We start from the raw sequence: 17,958 nt of genomic DNA on the forward strand, positions 1-17,958 counted from the left end.
ATATATTGGGAGGCAATGCCATTTTAGAACAAATGCATTATGCCGCTTTTGATAAGACTACAATATTGATAATATGTCAAAACCATTCTCTTCGTTTGTGCGTATTACACTGAAAATGGCAGCTTTGACGTAAAGCATCTGCTTGTGAATTCATCAGCTAAACCTTTATAAACAAGCCACATCATACATTTTTCCTTCAAATTATAAATTCAAAACATGGTTTTATTGGTGATTCACTTTCCTGTCCCTCTTCCTAAAAATGTTTCTGTGTTTTTGGTAGGGAGAGGGGGAAGAGGCATTTTATTTGTTTGTTGAGTGACCTAACATTTGGGTTTCACTTAGGACTTCATTTGAAACAATATATAATTTTATTTAGTTTATTGCTCATTTTTGGAAGTTGCTACCATCCCTTGAAATTAAATCCTAAAATCTAATATTTAAAGAAATATTATGATTTTATCCAGTTTCAATGGTAACCTTTTAGTCCTTAGTTTTTAATGTTTTCCTTCTTCTAAGACCTTGGGAAACACTACAGGAGCAGCTTTGTCTCCTTCTTGCTTGACTTACGCTTTAAAGGGAATAAATATTCCTCGAGTTTCTACCTATAGACTACTTTCTATATTCCATTCTCATTTACTAACCTAACCTTATGTTCATGTCTTCACAGCTGGCAAGTCTAAATATCAAGTGCCCAAATCCTAATCTCTCTTACACAATCTATTTGCAGATAGAGAGCATCAGCCCCTCAAACTTCAATCCCAAATCAACTGTATCTGTTCTCTCCCCGTACACTCCCTGATATTTCTATTGCTAGCCATTTTCCCAGCCACACAGACTCACAAAGTTTCATTTTTGTCACTTATATCATCTAAAGCTTTACTACTCAAAATGTCTCAGGATCAGTAGAGTAACATCCATCAGCGTCACCGGGGAGTTTATTAGAAATGAGAATTTCAGACCTCACCCTAGCTGTACTAAATCAGAAACCGCATTTTTACAAGTTTTCCAAGTGATTCATATGCATTTTAGTTCCTGAGGAGCACTACTCTAACTTTTAGAGGAAAGGGATTATCTTGCTTATCTATGGTACCTTAGCATATGGTGGGTACTCAGGTCCTTGTTTAGTATCTGCCTATGTATGTAACTGTTTCGACTGAATATTGATATACTTTGCATCCTTTCCCTCTTGCACTCTACACATTCCTTTTTGAAGTTACCTTATGTTCAGCATCATTAATGTCCCCTTCCCCTGGTCATCTCCATCAGCATACATGTTCGGTAAATGGTTTCTTAATTGTTATTCAGACACACCAACAAACCTGATTTTAGCAGGACACTGCAGGTGGTATCACCATCCTGGAATCTGACTTTAGCCCTGTAGGCAGGCAATATTGCCCCCAGAAACTTAAACTTACCACAACCATTTCGGCACCAGAACATGCTTCTCCTAATTCCCACTTTCCTCCATCTTAGCTCCAGATTTCCCATCCAAGTGGGCATGTCTGATTGGTGAAGCCTGTGTCATGTGCTCATATCCTAGCTGACAGGGAGGGTGGGAAAGTGAGTGCCTGGCATTTTCAGCTTGTACAATAGAAGGAAGACTCTGCCTCCCACCAAGATTCTTATTCCACAATTCATAATTTAGAAAGCTTTAGGAATTCCCTAAAAATGAAAGGGTTCAGGTATTACTGAAAGGCCAAAAATTAATAACACACTTCCACCATCCTCAAGCATCTACTCTTTAAAAAAAATTCACTTTTTCTTTCCCCCTTTTAGTGAAATGTAGTGAAACTAACCTAAAAATTGTGCACACTTGTCTTTCTTTCCTCATATCCTATTCACTTTAGACCCACTCCAATATAGCTTATGGCCTCAAAAGCTATCATATTCCCAAATCCAGTGCACACTTCCTAGTGCTCATCTAGCTTGACCTTCCAACATTGTTAGATATTCTGCTGGCTTCCATGGCCTCATGATCTCTGGAAATTTCTCTTTTCTTTTTTATTGCTTCACCTCAACTTGTTTTGCTGGCTCTCCTGTTTATCTCTGTATGTTTGTTTTCATAGCTCTGTCCCTGTTTCTCGCTGCCGCCGCCTTCTTCTTCTTCTTCTTCTTCTTCTTCTTCTTCTTCTTCTTCTTCTAATTTATTTTTGAGAGAGTGCAAGCGGGGGGGGGAGGGGCAGAGAGAGGGACTGAGTATCTGAAGCAAGCTCTGTGCTGACAGCAGTGAGTCAGTGAGCCAGATGTGGGGCTTGAACTCATAAACTATGAGATCATGACCTGAGCTGAATTTGGATGCTCAACCAACTAAGCCACCCAGGTGCCCCCCTGCTTCTCTTTCGTAACTCCTCTTAGTCTCTAGGTGTTCTTGTTCAATTCCAATCCTTTTCCTTCCTTAAAATTCATAGAATTCTTAAATTTGAATTCTACCTTTAGAAAAAAGTCTCGGGGCGTTTGGGTGCCTTACTTGGTTAGGTGAGTGAGCTTTGGATTCCTATTGGAGAGACACTAAAGATGGTTGTGTCTATTGGTAAACATGCTTCATGCTTTATTAAAAGGTTGTACTACGCAGGCGCGTGATGGCTCCGTTGGTTAAGCATCCGACTTTGGCTCAGGTCATGATCTCTGGGTTCGTGGGTTTGAGCCCATTGTCTCCCTCTCTCTCTGCCCTTTCCCCTTTCACATATTCTCTTTCCCTCTCAAAATAAATAAAAAACATTAAAAAAATTATAGGCTGGTGACCTCTTTGCTGAGCTCTGTAGAGTTTTGCATTTCCAACTGCCTACTTAACATTTCAACTTGAATGCTTAATGCATATTTTAATTTTAATATTCAAATTTAATTTCCGTCTCTTTAACTGGCTCCTTATGAAGTCTCCAATTTCAGTAATGGCTTTATCATACCCAGTGTTTAAGCCAAAAACCCAAAATTCATCCTTGATTTATTTTTCTTATACTCTCATATCCCATTTATCCACAGGCTCTACATTTTCTATCTCTAACATCTATCCCAAATTCATTTACAGCTCTCCATTCCCTGCAAGTACCACCCAAATCTAAGCCATCATCACTTTTGCTTATAACCATGTTTGCACATGAACTGGTCCAATTCTTCCTCTCCTACCTCATTTCCAAGTGCTCTCGCCTATCACCCTGTGACCAACTTAGCTTTGGCCTCATTGGTCTCCTCCCTATTCCTCAAACAAGCCAAGCTCTTTGTCATCCCAAGATTTTGCTTTTCTTTACTCTGCCTGTTACACTAATTCTCACTCTAACTCATCTCATGTCTGACTCTACCTGATCCTTCCAGACCCCTTCAATTGTTGCCTTCCCTAAACCAGCCCATCACTTACCTTATCACATCACCTAGCTTATTTTTACTTTATAAAGCATTTAAAACAGTTTTGAATTACCTTATTTACCTGTTTACTAGTTTACGGTATTTCTCCCCTGACTGGAAGATAAGCTTGATCACAACAGAGAAGGTGTCTTTTTAATGCATGGCTGTGTCCCTTGAACTAAAAGAAGAAATGTCCAATACATAGTAGGCTTTTAATAAATGTTTGTTAAAGAATCAAATGGATACTTAGGTGAAGGATTGATGTAAAATTCCATTGAGATCCCCTAACCTTTTCATTTCTGCCCAAAGGATTCATCTTTAGTCATCGGTGATAGCTTTGATAGCTAGCTACCCAAAACAAGTTTGCTTACTGTATTCATTTACTTTTGATTCAGCCTGGGCTTGTTAATCATTGTCTCTACTACTACTAATAACTACTTTGGGAAGCTAGTGGGAAAAGCAAAAAACGATGATTCTGATATATTCAGGATATCTCCTGGCTGATGTGGTCAGTATCTAAATAAGTGATGCCCACTCATCAATCATTTCTCTACTTCCTGCAAATGAATCTCCCTGGAAAAATCATCAGATCCTCTCAATCTTGAATACTGACAAGAAGTCCCTATGGACTCCCTAACTCTACTGAAGATCCGGATGGGTCCTAGACACTAAGATTTAAAAGCCCCACTCTCAGAACAAGATTAGAAAACTGACAGGCAAAGTTGTAGTTACCTCAGGTTCTGGAAAGGAGCAGAACATGAAGGTAAGTAGAAGTTTTACTTACTTGAGACTTTTAAGCTATTTTATGAAACGCTTTATAGTTTCTTACCCATTTTATCTTTAATAAGCATTTTATAGGCTAACGGATATTTAAACAGTATGCCTTAAAATATCAAGATCATTTGATTTTACTTCAAAAAAATCAGTCATTTGAGTGAATTAATGGAAATAACATATTTCTACTTTTTCTTACAAAGAGAACTCCCTTGCAGATTAATTACAAGGTAGACTAGGGAATCACCCTCTCCCCCACATGCTAAGTGTTATTAAAAATAATTATCGGGGCGCCTGGGTGGCGCAGTCGGTTAAGCGTCCGACTTCAGCCAGGTCACGATCTCGCGGACCGTGAGTTCGAGCCCCGCGTCGGGCTCTGGGCTGATGGCTCGGAGCCTGGAGCCTGTTTCCGATTCTGTGTCTCCCTCTCTCTCTGCCCCTCCCCCGTTCATGCTCTGTCTCTCTCTGTCCCAAAAATAAATAAAAAACGTTGAAAAAAAAATTAAAAAAAAATAATTATCAAAAATAGAGCACGTCAAAAAGTAAGAGGTTTGTAATTGTTCGGGTGTAATGGAGTAGAAGATCCTATAGGCACAGAAACTACTTTCTTTGATCTTTTCTTGTAGGGACTCAGAAGTCTGGTGGCAACAACCTTGGCTCTTTTTCTAGTGTTTTCTTTCATAGGAGATTCCAGTAGCGCGCCACAGGTAATCAAACGCAAAAACCGGGGCTCCTGGATGTTCTTTCCCTCCCTTCCTTCTTTTCTGTTCTTTTTTCTCTTCTCCCTCCCTCCCTCCCCCTCTTTCTTTCTTTTTGCTAATAGAGGACTGGGCTACATTGTGTTATTAACCGCTTTTCTCTTCTACCTGGGTTGTAGGGACTCTTTGAGAGAAGGAACTGGACTCCCCAATCTATGCTCTATCTGAAGGGTGCACGTACGTTCCAAATACTTTGCTCTCCCTACAGCAATAAAGGAAGATCTTTAGGGGTGTAAGAATCCATGGGATAGACGCGTGGGGAGAAAATAATATCGAGTGTGTTCCCTTAATAGCCGAGGTCATCCTGCAGGACAGAGTGGGGGTGGGGGGGTGTGGCAACGGAAGAAAAAGACTCCCTGATTATTAGAAATTCTCCATCCTCAACTGGAGGGTTGCTGGCTCTTGCCTCACAGGAAGACTGCAGACTGGCCTGGGAAACACCCCACGGGCTAGTGAACCCGACCGACCGCTCCAAAGCCCATGCGCCGCGGCGGGCCGGGCGCGGGCAGGTACCGGCTGGGTGCAGCAGGTGCAGGAAGTGCTCGGGCCGGTCCCGGCTCGGCGCAGACAGGCGTGGGGGCAGGGCTCGTCTGGGGGCGGACAGCGCAGGGGCGGGGCGCTGGTAAAGGGCGCTCGGTGCAGTCCGGGGGTGCGCGACGAGCGCCCGAAAACCGGCTGTCCCGCGCGGACCCAGGCCGCCGCCGCGGACCCACCCCTCCTGACCTGGGGACCCGCGGCGCGGAGCCCATTTTAACCGCGATTGTTGAGTGTTTAGCGGGCCAGCTCAGCCCCGCGTCTCGCCTTTGCAGAGGGGCGCCGCTTCATCTCGGACCAGAGTCGGAAGAAGGACCTCTCGGACCGGCCACCACCGGGTGAGTGAGCCAAGGAGAGGGGGGCGGTCCGGAGACTGGCAGCAGGACTCAGCGGGCAGGGCGCGCTCGGCCAGGCGCCGAACAACTGCGGCTCCGCTCCGGGAGGGACGTGGCTCCGGGGCCACCCTGGGGGAGAGCCAGCCAAGGCTGAGTCCAAGCTGGCAGCCAGGGCACCGCGCACTGGTGCGCGGCTGAGGCTGGGGCTGACGCTCCCGAAGCTGAACTGGGCCTCGTCTGCTCCGACCGCCCTCTGGCCGACGGGTGTGCAGAGGTCCCGGGGCGGGGGCGTCATCCAGAGACAGGCCAGGCCTGGGCTTCACGTTCGAGGAGTCAAGGAGGAGGAGGAGTGAGAACTGTGCAACTGCCCCTAAATGTACCTCCCCGTTTTTGGCAAGACCTTTACACGGTTTCCTCTTCAATGTTCTTGTTATTAAAGTAGTGATTTTCCCGGACAAATATACGCTCCTATAAATTACTAGAAAGGGCTCTAAAGCAGCTTAAAACCGGAAATAGTTCATAGGCAGAAGCCATTAAGAGTAGGGCCAGGGACTGTTATTTTCCTTATGTGTGGCCAAGAATATAGATTATTATTTCAAACTGCTCTGAACGAATGAGAGAGGAAGTAGTCGAGACTCCAAGGAGGATCCATCCCATCCAGATGTTTCTGCCCAGACATCCCATGTTAAGCTCTGAAGGGAAAAGTTACTCAGGGTCCTTTATCCTAATCCACCCTCCTTTCATGGCATTGTCTGCAGTATATTTAAATACCTTTCCATATATGTAATACACAGCAAAACCAATTGTAAGTAACGTCCAAGGGAAGTGTGAAATGCTTCAATTCATAAAAATCAGTCCTCTGTGGAAGGGGCATCCTTGGCTAAGGCATCAAAAACCTATTTTATAAGGGTTTTTCTATTTATAGTATATCAGAATAGGGTTTATCTACTACAGGAATATTTAAATGCTAATAAGAATGTGTATACACTTCTATTTCTCCAGAAAGACGAAGCCCAAATCCCCAACTACTAACTCTTCCAGAGACAGCAGCTCTGCTACTGGCTTCTTTGCAGAGACCACAAGAAGGTACAAATATAGTGACTGCTTTCAACTGCGGGACAGGGAAGCTTTGATCACTTTTGGGATTCTGTGTTGAATACCAAGTTGCCTTTGTTCAGATTTTTGAATATAATTAACAGTTGCCCCCCTTCACAAACAATTCAGACATCTTTCTTATATAAACACTAGCACACTTCTCATTAACGTGAGTCCCCAAGAACATGAAAACATTTCCTCGAGGACACTGGGGAATTTCATATTGATTTCATAAACCAGAGCCTATTGTGACCTTATTTTCACTTAGAACTCTAGCACTAAAAATGCTCAAAGTTCAACCACATTATATACAGTTAATAAAACTGAAGCCAAAGAGGTTTAAAAATGTTAAATCCAATTGCTCACTATTAAAGACTGGGCCAAATGAAATTGTTGACAATGAAATAGTTTTTACTTGCATATGTAGCAGTATCTTATGGCTGATCCTAATAGATTCTAAGCCTGTGTAATTTTCATTATACTATACAGCCGCTTCTATATGAAGATTAGGTATAATTTTCAAATAGAGACACTCTGGACCACCTGGGTGGCCTGGTCAGTTAGGCATCTGACTTCAGCTCAGGTCATGATCTCACGGCTGGTGAGTTCCAGCCCCATATCGAACTGTGTTGACAGCTCAGAACCTTCAGCCAGCTTCAGATTCTGTGTCTCTCTCTGCCCTTCCCCAGTTCGTGCTCTGCCTCTCAAAAATAAATAAACATTTCAAAAATGTTTTTAAAAATAGAGACACTCTGTCCATGTAACATTGAAACCACTAGTTGAATTAAGGCATCTTGCTACTAGATAAGTCAGGGCTTTGGAGTATGTAACAGACTGGGTTCAAATCCTTGTTCTGCTGCTTTACTAGCTGGATGACCCTGAGTCTTAGTATCATTATTGGAAAAATGGAATAATGATACCCATGTGCAGGGTTGCTATGAGAGCTAATTGGAACAAGGTACATAGTTTTAGTTACTATTAACAATAGAGGTCATCAAAGCATTATTCAGACCTAGAATGTTCCCTCTCAAAAATTGTAATGATGCCATATTGTGACATAATTTAAAATTTTAAATATTAAAAAAAAAAAATATATATATATATATATATATAGCAAGTGGTCTGGTGATCAAAGCACAGGCTGCTGGCCTTGTGCTCTGACACGTATGCTAATGGAGAAGACATATCCTTGGTGCCTAGTATTGGATGGGCCATATGAGGAGGAAAAAAGAGCAAAACATATTTTCCAGCTTCAAGCTTATGGTTTTCTTGCGAAAAAAAAAAAATACTGATGAGAAGCAAATGCAAGAGAGTGGGATTGGAGGTCTTCTGAACTCAGTGCAAGGCCGAGGTCAACGTGGATGGGTAGTGGGGATTATAATACTTAATTGAGCAAATATGCATTTATGCCTGCTAGGCGCCAGCTAACTGGCAGGCAGAGAAGAAAGCAGATTAAGGGGAAGCAGGAATGAGAACAATCTTTGCAGCAAAATGATAGGGTGAGCAGTCAGTGGAATAGCAGAACGCAGGAGGAGTGGTTATGTTAGAGCTAGGACGACCATTACTGCTGTTATTACTACTGCCCGGAGCTACTAGTTGTTGAGGGCTTACTATAATGCAGGGGGCCAGGTGCTGTTTCAGCATATGATATAGGTCAATACTTTTAGCCCTCATAGTAACCCTGGGAGGTAAGGACATTATTATCCACAGTTTCCAGGTGAGGAAATAGAGGCACAAAAAGATTAAGTAGCTTGCCCACTATTACATGGCAGGTACTTACTAGAAGCGAGATGAAGAATGAAGATAATTTGTCTTTGAGAATCAGTAAGAAGTCCTCTGGATTCACAGCAGAATGATGACATGGTGAAGGAGGATGAATCTGATTATGGCACAGAGGGTAACAATAAAACAATGATTATGGTTCAGAGAGTAACAATAAGAACAGTAACAATATCTACAATATAGGAACATCTGCCGTGTGTCACATATGAATGCTAACCTTTATAGTTGAGAAAACTGAACCTTTATGAGGTGTGTTTACTTTCCTAAAGTCATGCAATTGGTAAAAAGCCACGTTGGGATTTTAACTCAGGTCCAAGTGACTCCACTGCTCTCTCCATTATATCTTGCCGTCTCTCAAATGCATTGTATCGAACAGGAAAGACCACAGATGGGGATCAGGGAGAAGCCAAGGAAAGTGAAAGGAAACCACAGGAATGAGGAGGTGAGGTGGAGCAGTCAGGAATGGACAGAGAGGCTCCACTCCGAGGTATCCTGGAAGGAAGAATAAGTAACGTGGGATAACTATTCACTGAAAGGATAGAAGGGAATCCAGAACAAGCACATTTTTGAAGTGGTATTATGGGAGTTTGAAATGGTTATGCTGGTGAGGAATGAAAATTTCTGTGGATATAATGGAAGTTCAGTTTGAGATGACAGAGACAGTCCAGTGAGTAAAGGAGTGTAGGTCAGTGGTTCTCAATTATCCATCTATGGACTGGTTCCATTGGAGTTAACTGGAGAGAGTCCTCAAAATACAGATGGCTCAGCCTTAGACCCAGAGATTCTGATTCTGTAAAACTTGAATGAAGCCTCAGAATCTGTATCCTTAAAAAGTTCCCCCAAATGATTCTGATGGTCAGTCAGATATGGGAACGACTGGAATTCAGAGCCAGTTAATAAAGAGTGAAACCATGAAAATGGAAATCTCTTCTAGGCCTCAGATATAACAGGAGAAGGGCAGACAATAAAGGATTTGCCTTGGAGAGTACCTAGAGATTAAGGGGAATGGAGGAAAGTCATATCAGTGAAGGGACTTTTAAAGGAGAAGGCAGGGATGTAAGAGGAGAACCAGAATAACAGCATATCCAGAAATCAAGAATGGAGAGTTCCAAGAAAGGAGTGATTAAAGCATCACATGGAGCAGAATGGTTAGTAAGAGTACAGAAATCAATGGAAAGGAAGATCCTGTTGGCTAGGACGGGTCACTGAATAGCAGTTCACAGGACTTTAGCTCAGCTCCTGCCCAGTGATACTACTTGCCACTGCCATGCCCCTTCTGAAACCTTGTTGAGCGCGAACTGGGGACAAGAAGTAAGCAGTGCTAGCTGTCCTGGCTCTCAGGACTCTTGCAATGAAAAGGTGAGAAGTAGTTGGATCGTGGATAGAGGATGCTGCATCCAAGGTGACCTTTACTAAATTGGACATTCGGCAGGCATGGTTACTGATTGTTGAAATGTGTTAGGAGATCGCTGGCGAAGATGGATTGAAGGAGACGTTTTTGATTTGGTTTTTGAGAAGATGTGTGAAGCCAGAAAGAAAATAAATAAATAAAAAGTGAGCTAGAATGAAAGGGGGGGGTAATTTCAAAGAGGGGAAGAAAGGGGCCCCTGGGTGGCTCAGTCGGTTGAGCATATGACTTTGGCTCATGTCAGGATCTCACAGTTCATGAGTTCGACATCTGGTTCTGTGCTGACAGCTCAGAGCCTGGAGCCTGCTTTGGATTCTGTGTCTCCCTCTCTGGCCCTCCCCTGCTCACGCTCTGTCTGCGTGTGTGTGTGTCTCTCTCTCAAGAATAAATAAACATTAAAAAAAAATTAAAGAGAGGAAGAAGAATCTTCATTAGAAACTTTAGGAAAGGGTGTGTGATTATAGGTCCCAATTTCAAGTCTTTTTTGGAAAATAAATATAACTTAAAATTTTTTATTCTAGAGAGAAAGAGAGCACGATTGGAGGAGAGGGGTAGAGAGAGAGAGAATCCCAAGCAGGCTCCATGCTCAGTGCAGAGCCTGACATGCAGCTCAATCCCATGACCCTGGGATCATGACCTGAGCCGAAATCAAGGATTGGACACTTAACCGACTGAACCACCAGGCTCCCTGGAAAATAAATGTAATTTTGTAGTCATTGAAGTTTCCAGAGTAGCTTGTTTCTGATGATGAAATAAGGGAACAAAATTTTATTACTTTAAATTGATGGGAAAGTTTTGGATTTATATACGATATATTCGTTACTAGTGCCTTTAATATTTTTATTCTAAAATCCCTAAGTATTACTTGGTAGACTCTTATTTTAAATAGTTAATTTTTATTTTAGTAACTGACATACAAGGATGCACTTCTTACAGAGTTTTTTTTTTCCCCCTTCTCTTTAAAGAGCAGCCCATCATCTGTAATATTCTAAAATGTGCTAGCCATTCAAGTTAAAATGTAACTCAGACATTTGAATTATATTGTAACTAACTAAAGGAATGTGATTTTATCTAGAAATAATCTTAAGGAAGGTTAGGAGAGGCATTTTCCTCTGGCAACTCCCAGTCCTGACACCATGGTAAGTTTTAGCTCTTCTGCCCGTTGTTACAGTCCCAGGAACCTGCTATCATCTGACTTCTTAGCTATCCTGCCCCGGAAGTGATACCTCATGCTCTAAAGTTTTGCAATCCCATCCAGATAACAAGTGTCTCCTCTTTTTGTTTCATTTCCTCCCCAGGCCTAGTATAGCTCAGGTAATAAGAGAATATGTGCAAAAGTATTCCCATGTCATCTTTCCCAAGTAGGATGCATTGTTAATAGGAAACAGGGAAACAGCGCCTTGATGCAATTTAATGGTTCTAATGGTGGATATTTTATTTTATTTTTTATCTTATTTATTTTAATTTTTTTAATGTTTATTTATTTTTGAGAGAGAGAGAGAGAGAGCACAAGTAGGGGAGGGCCAGAGAGAGAGGGAGACACAGAATCTGAAGCAGGCTCCAGGCTCCGAGCTGCCAGCACAGAGCCCGACATGGGGCTCAAACTCATGGACCCCGAGATCATGACCTGAGCTGAAATTGGATGCTTAACCAACTGAGCCACCCAGGCATCCCTAATGGTGGATATTTTAGACATGTGGCACACTTAGAGCAAGATATATGACCTTTTCAGATTTCTACCAAACATACTATACTATAGTTTCACTCATTCTAGAGAATGACATGTGACATGTGAGTTCCCCTATGTGTGTAGATATGAGGGGAAAAAATTTTAAACCAAATCGATCAAAACACACTTATTTTGATTCTCCATAGCAAAGTGCAGGAGTTAACATAATCTAGGAGGCTAAATGTTTATTTTTTAAATTTCTCTTTATCTTATTTTTTCTCCTTTTAAAACACGGAGAATTATGTTTATTTTACGTATTTTTTTTTCTCACAGCTGGAGAAGAAAACTTTGATCAAACCGGAATCCTAGAAGACTACTAACCTGGGGAAAATAGACCAAATTACATTCAAATACAGTTCCATTCTTGTTGAAAACATGAGCCATGTAAATAAAGCCTTTGGAGGCTTTTTACTTCAGTTGTAATCTTAGGAACATGCACAACCAGTTTCATTCTTTCCAGCAACAAAGGTAATGTAGAGTTCTTAGCTGAGAGCATCACCTTCTTTCATTGCTTCAGGTCCTGTTTAGGTCACCTTGTGTCTTAGTCCCCTTTAGAATTAAGCATAAGGCCAGCGACTCTTTAGAGTGTGCTTTCTTTTTGTTAAAACGAGTCTGTCTTGAACTAGTGATTCTCAGTTGTTTTTTTTTTCATTCTGTTACCCCTTGCATTGTCTTGTCACTCAGCAGCAGATCTCCCTCTCCTTTTCTGCCTTTTTCCCATCTTCATGGGTGGGGGGATGGGGAGGCATGGCAGGATGGGAAAGAGTAGAGTGTTCTCTTAATAGTTCATCTAGGAGACATAAATTAAGAAGGGAAGAGGAAGGAGTTGACTGGGAAGAAGCCCTGTGATAAGAACACTTCAGTGTAGTTGCTGAAAGAGGGCATGATCTCTGAAGCTGGTGGAAGGTTCCACAATGGAGAGCTTCCCTTTGTATTATTTGGGGATCTCCCTGAATTCTGGGAGTTACTGGGAAATAAGCAGATGGAGACACACACTCTGTTCCTGTGTACATTGTACAAAAGGAACAAACCAGTTTTTCAGAGGTAACTCATTTTTCACAGCTAAACAGATTCAAAGAGTCTGCTTACTCTAATTAACTAGAGCTCTAGGCTTTATTTTACCTTAAAACATTACATAAAGGCACCCTGATAACATCAGTACAGAGTGATATGCCTAATCTGGTCCTTCTCAAAACTTTGAACTTAGGTTCAAAACTGTCTGAAAAAAACACACACATGCAGTAACACACACACACATATCCACAGCTAGCATAATAACCTATTTTTTTGGAATTGGAATGTGATCACCATGTTAATTTTTTGACCTAATTAATTGAGAGCTATTATTGATAAATGTCATAAGTGGAAAACATTGTTAATTCTTATTGTCATCAATATATAGCCATTATTCAGTAGCTAAAGAATACCTTTATGTGAATGTATCTGTACCTTGAGATTACAGTTTCACTGTGTTATGAAGTCAAAACCTTGCTTATAAGATTTGTCTGTATCTTGTTTCATAATTGAATAATGAAACTATATTCAAGTTAATGTAACACAGATCTCTTGCAAAAACTAATATGCTAGCATTAAAAAAACTATGTGGTATTATATAGGCACCTGTCATTTATTATGAATTGACTTTAAAGTGGATTTTCTAGATAGTGCTTGTATCCAGTATATTGACATTTTACTCATCTGACATAGACTTATACATATTGGCTATTTAAACATCATGCTTATTCCAAGAATATTTTAAAACCCTATCATGTGAAATAATTCTTCCCACAACTAAGCAGAACAACCTCAAGTATTTCACACTAAACAGAGTTTTTAAAAGCTTTCAGGAGGTGCCTGGGTGGCTCAGTTGGTTAAGTGTCTGACTTTGGCTCAGGTCATGATATCGTGGTCCGTGAGTTTGAGCCCCACGTTGGACTCTGTGCTGACAGCTCAGAGCCTGGATCCTGCTTCAGATTCTGTCTCCCTCTCTCTCTTCCCCTCCCCCACTTGTGCTCTGTCTCTCTCTCTCTCTCTCTCAAAAATAAACATTAAAAAAAAACTTTCAAAATGACCAACAGCTATTAAAATAATAGTGTTATATTATAATACTATTAATATTGTATAGAATACTAAGTATATTATAGGCGCCTGAATTCCTTGAATGTTGTTCTGCCATACAGATGTGCTGATTAACATAGTAGTTGCATACAGGCCCCTCTGCCCAGCTGCTATAACATTCTGTCTGTCTTGGGATATTTTGCAGTTCTCTTTATTTCTATATTTTTCAAAACTGAAATGAACAAAAAATGTTCACATTATATGGCTTATATTTTATTTTTTTTTTCAACGTTTTTTAATTTATTTTTGGGACAGAGAGAGACATAGCATGAAAGGGGGAGGGGCAGAGAGAGAGGGAGACACAGAATCGGAAACAGGCTCCAGGCTCCGAGCCATCAGCCCAGAGCCTGACGCGGGGCTCGAACTCACGGACCGTGAGATCGTGACCTGGCTGAAGTCGGACGCTTAACCGACTGAGCCACCCAGGCGCCCCTATATGGCTTATATTTTAAACTTGGGAAATACCTGCCTGCAAGTCACATCCATGTCCTAGAATACCACTTCCTTCAGGTGGACAGCTCCCACTGGACAGGACAGTGTCCACTGCTCTTCCCTGTTTGCTTCTGTATCCTTTCTCACCTTTTGCCATCTGGCCTCCAGCATGGGCTCTCAATTACTCTTTTTTCCCCTGGGTTTCCCCAGTGGGTGCCTCCTCTCCCCCAACAGCACCATAATGATCCCATGAGGAGAGGGACGGCAGAGGCCCTGGCATGTTAAAACCAGCCTCCAACTAGCATTTCCCCTTTATCTGGTTATGAGAAATAAACATCTGTATCCTATCAACCTTGATTGGATAATCAAAATAAGTTACATTATTTTGCTTCAGTGCCAGGAGAAAGGGAAGTGGGGATGTCACCTGTTGGTTTCCTGTTACTGGACTATAAATTCCATTAGTAAGAGTTTATTTCTAATATGACCTCTTCTTTGTATCCCTCACATGTCTTCATAGAAGTGTATCTTCACCCTTTGGACCTCTCCAAGTACCTTGACCAGTTCCTCTCCTGAGTCCTCCTTGTGGGAAACTATTAGCAGAGCACTTGTCACATGTTCTAGTCTCATCAGTATATATAAAACCAGCTCTGTGCACCCTAACTCTTGACATGGAAGGAAGGGTGGTGCAATGCATGAAACATGTCTTGATGGCTGGTCAGGCACACACTATTTTCTATGGTTCCTGTGCTCCAATTTATGAAGACATACATTCTTGAAAAACACCCATTTTCTTGCACTTCTGTTTCTCCCAATAAGACCATTCATTTGTGCAACAACTGTGTATAAGGCACTATGCTAGAAACAGAGTCACCTACCAACAGCCCTATTTGTTGCTCTTCACCTGGCTTTGTCAGTCTTGGGGAAAGGACAGTAAATGACTGGAGCAAGGGGATGGAGTCCAGTGGCAGCAGCTGTCTGAATAGAGGACGGAGTCCAGGGTAGAAACATGCCTGGCTTTGCACTGGCTGGGGCGCTGGGTGGCTCCATCAGTTAAGTGTCTGATTCTTGATTTCAGTTCAGTCATGATCCCAGGGTCGTGGATCCAGCCCCGTGTCAGGCTCTGTGCTGACAGTACAGAGCCTGCTTGGGACTCTCTCTCTCTGTCTCTCTCCCTCTCTCTTCCCCTCCTCCACTCGTGTGTGTGTGTGTGTGTGTGTGTGTGTGTGTGTGCGCACACGCGCATGTGTGTGCACACCTCGCTCAAATAAACATTAAAAAAAATAGGTGTTTGCAAGTCAGTTTATTTCCATGTGCTCTATCATTTGTACTCCTTTCTAATCAGAGAACTATTCTTTCATTCAGAAAAAAAAGCACTTGAATTTTAAAATGTTTTATTAAGAAGCTATTTTATGGAGGAAATTTCATGCTTTCAATAACAATAGACTAACCAGTTACCAACAAAGGGTATCATTTGAATAGACGTATTGTGCCCCCTTACTAGGAATATATTTTCATTGTTATTGTAACACTGAAACCCCTTTTTATCATGAGATCTTTCTGGCACTTCAGCAAGTGAATATCTACATTATAATACAAATCCATCTCCTATTTTCTGACTCCCTGTGCAGACCTTTGCAAACTACTCTGCAGATGTTGGGTTAATTTGGCATGCACAGGGCATATTTCAAGGATTAGGCTTTAGGTAATTTATTTCCCTTTCTCCTGGGCCCTAAATGAGGTGAGTTTGCAATCATCTTCCATTGTGACCTGATTTATGGCATATATCCACCATTCATCTACTTTTTCTTAACAATAGTGATGCGATTTGAAGTTTCAGTTTGAGAGCGAACAGCTAAGAAAGAATTTCTGAGATAGTTTTGGTGCAAAAAGGTGATTTTATTATAGCATGGGGACAGGACCCATGGGCAGAAAGAGCTGTATCTACAAATACAAGGGATGACTGATTCTATATTTTAGGTTTGTGGAGGGGGGTGGGGTAGAGGTAACATAAGTTTCCAAGAAATTTTTGTATGCTGAAAGCAGGGTCTTGCAGGACCTTGAAGATTTAGCTATTGTCAAGATAAGGTTGCTTTTAGTCTTTAATGAAATATAAACATTAAGGCATTAAGGCAGCCGTGAACCCCTTGAGGCATGTCATGCCCTGCATCTATCAGTGGGCTGCAGGCTGTAAGGAGATTTAACATAAACTGCATTTTTCTTGCCTTTGTTCTCATCAATGAGGCAAGCAGTGGAGAGCTAGATTATAGTTTTCCCCTAGTCCTGAGCCATTCGACCCAGACCCACCACGGTCGTCGTTGTTACTCTTCCCTTGTTGCCATCGACAATCCCACACTGAACAGACTAAAACTTTTTTAAAAGCTCTGCAGATCTAGGTCAGCTGATATGCCAACCAAGGTTTTCACTGTGATCTAAATGTAACAATACTCAAGTTGTGGGAAAAAAAAAAATAATCCAAGAATGAAGGTGGTTTCTTTTTTTCTTTTTCTTTTTTCTTTTCTTTTTTTTTTTTGCCTATTTAGAAGTAATTACATTTAATAATTTTTTTAAAGTTTTTAAATTTATATTGAGAGAGACAGAGTGGGAGAGGGGCAGAAGAGACAGAGTGGGAGAGGGGCAGAGATAGAGAAAGAGAATCCTAAACAAGCTCTGTGCTCAGCGCAGAGCCCAACATAGGCCTTGATCCCACAAACCGTGAGATCATGACATGAGCCAAAACCATGAGTTGGACACTCAACGGACAGCCACCCAGGAGCTCTTAGGTTTAATTACATGTAAAACAAAGATATGTTTACAATCACTCAACAATGTCCATAAGCACATCATGGATGTGTTTAGAAACATTGTTCTTATTATAATTAAGTAGACTCTATATTTTCTTTTTGCTAATTTTTTAAAAAAACAGTTTTAAATGTTATCCTTTACAAGGCACTATTTCATAGTAGGTGCTTTCTACAAGTTATCTTATTAAATGTCTTATTTACAAGACATCAATGAAAGCTTAATTGATATGTTGATATTGACATATTAATTCATTTGGATTTAACAATTCATCATTTATAGAAGACTGATTGATTGGCCAAGTTTTTGAAAAAGCTTTCCTTTTAAAGAACAGAAAAATTGTTTCAGTCAGATGGCATAGTACAGATGGTAACATCTTCCCATCATTAAGTTGAGACGTGACCTTGTAAATATGCACGAATAGGTATCAGGATCTGGATTTAAGGTAACTTGTTTTCTTATGGATTTTGATTATCTACAAAGCTAGATAGAAATTCATGGTTCTGACTCATGTGAAACATGGAAATAATCACTAAAGACTGAGTTAATTAAAATATGTTTGTAGTGGACATTCAGGGCTGAGATCAGGATCCTTTGTGGGGAAACTGGGAGGCTTGTTTGGTAGTTATGGAAGCTGTATAAATACTAAGCAAAGGATTATGGTGATGATCACTTAAAAATAAACACTAGCAAATGAAAATTCTTATTGCTGACATTAACCATTTTAAAAACATTTCTAAGAGCATCTGGGTGACTCAGTTGGTTAAGCATCTGGCTCTTGATCTCAGCTCAGGTCCTGATATCAAGGTTGTGAATTCAAGTCCCACATTTGTAGCCTACCTAAAACAACAACAA

General features: G+C 41.2%; 1 protein-coding gene across 1 annotated transcript; it reads left to right on the plus strand.

Moving 5' to 3' along the window:
- Window positions 1–4,096: 4,096 nt before the first annotated feature.
- SPX (spexin hormone) lies at window positions 4,097–13,776 on the plus strand. Its single transcript, XM_049626668.1, has 6 exons — window positions 4,097–4,102; window positions 4,740–4,820; window positions 4,991–5,048; window positions 5,681–5,743; window positions 6,743–6,826; window positions 12,028–13,776. The coding sequence occupies exons 1-6, from the start codon at window positions 4,097–4,099 to the stop codon at window positions 12,072–12,074; spliced, it is 339 nt and encodes a 112-aa protein (XP_049482625.1). The 3' UTR covers window positions 12,075–13,776.
- Window positions 13,777–17,958: the final 4,182 nt, after the last annotated feature.

This window comes from Panthera uncia, chromosome B4, assembly GCF_023721935.1.
Source record: "Panthera uncia isolate 11264 chromosome B4, Puncia_PCG_1.0, whole genome shotgun sequence".
Classification (NCBI taxonomy): Eukaryota; Metazoa; Chordata; class Mammalia; order Carnivora; family Felidae; genus Panthera; species Panthera uncia.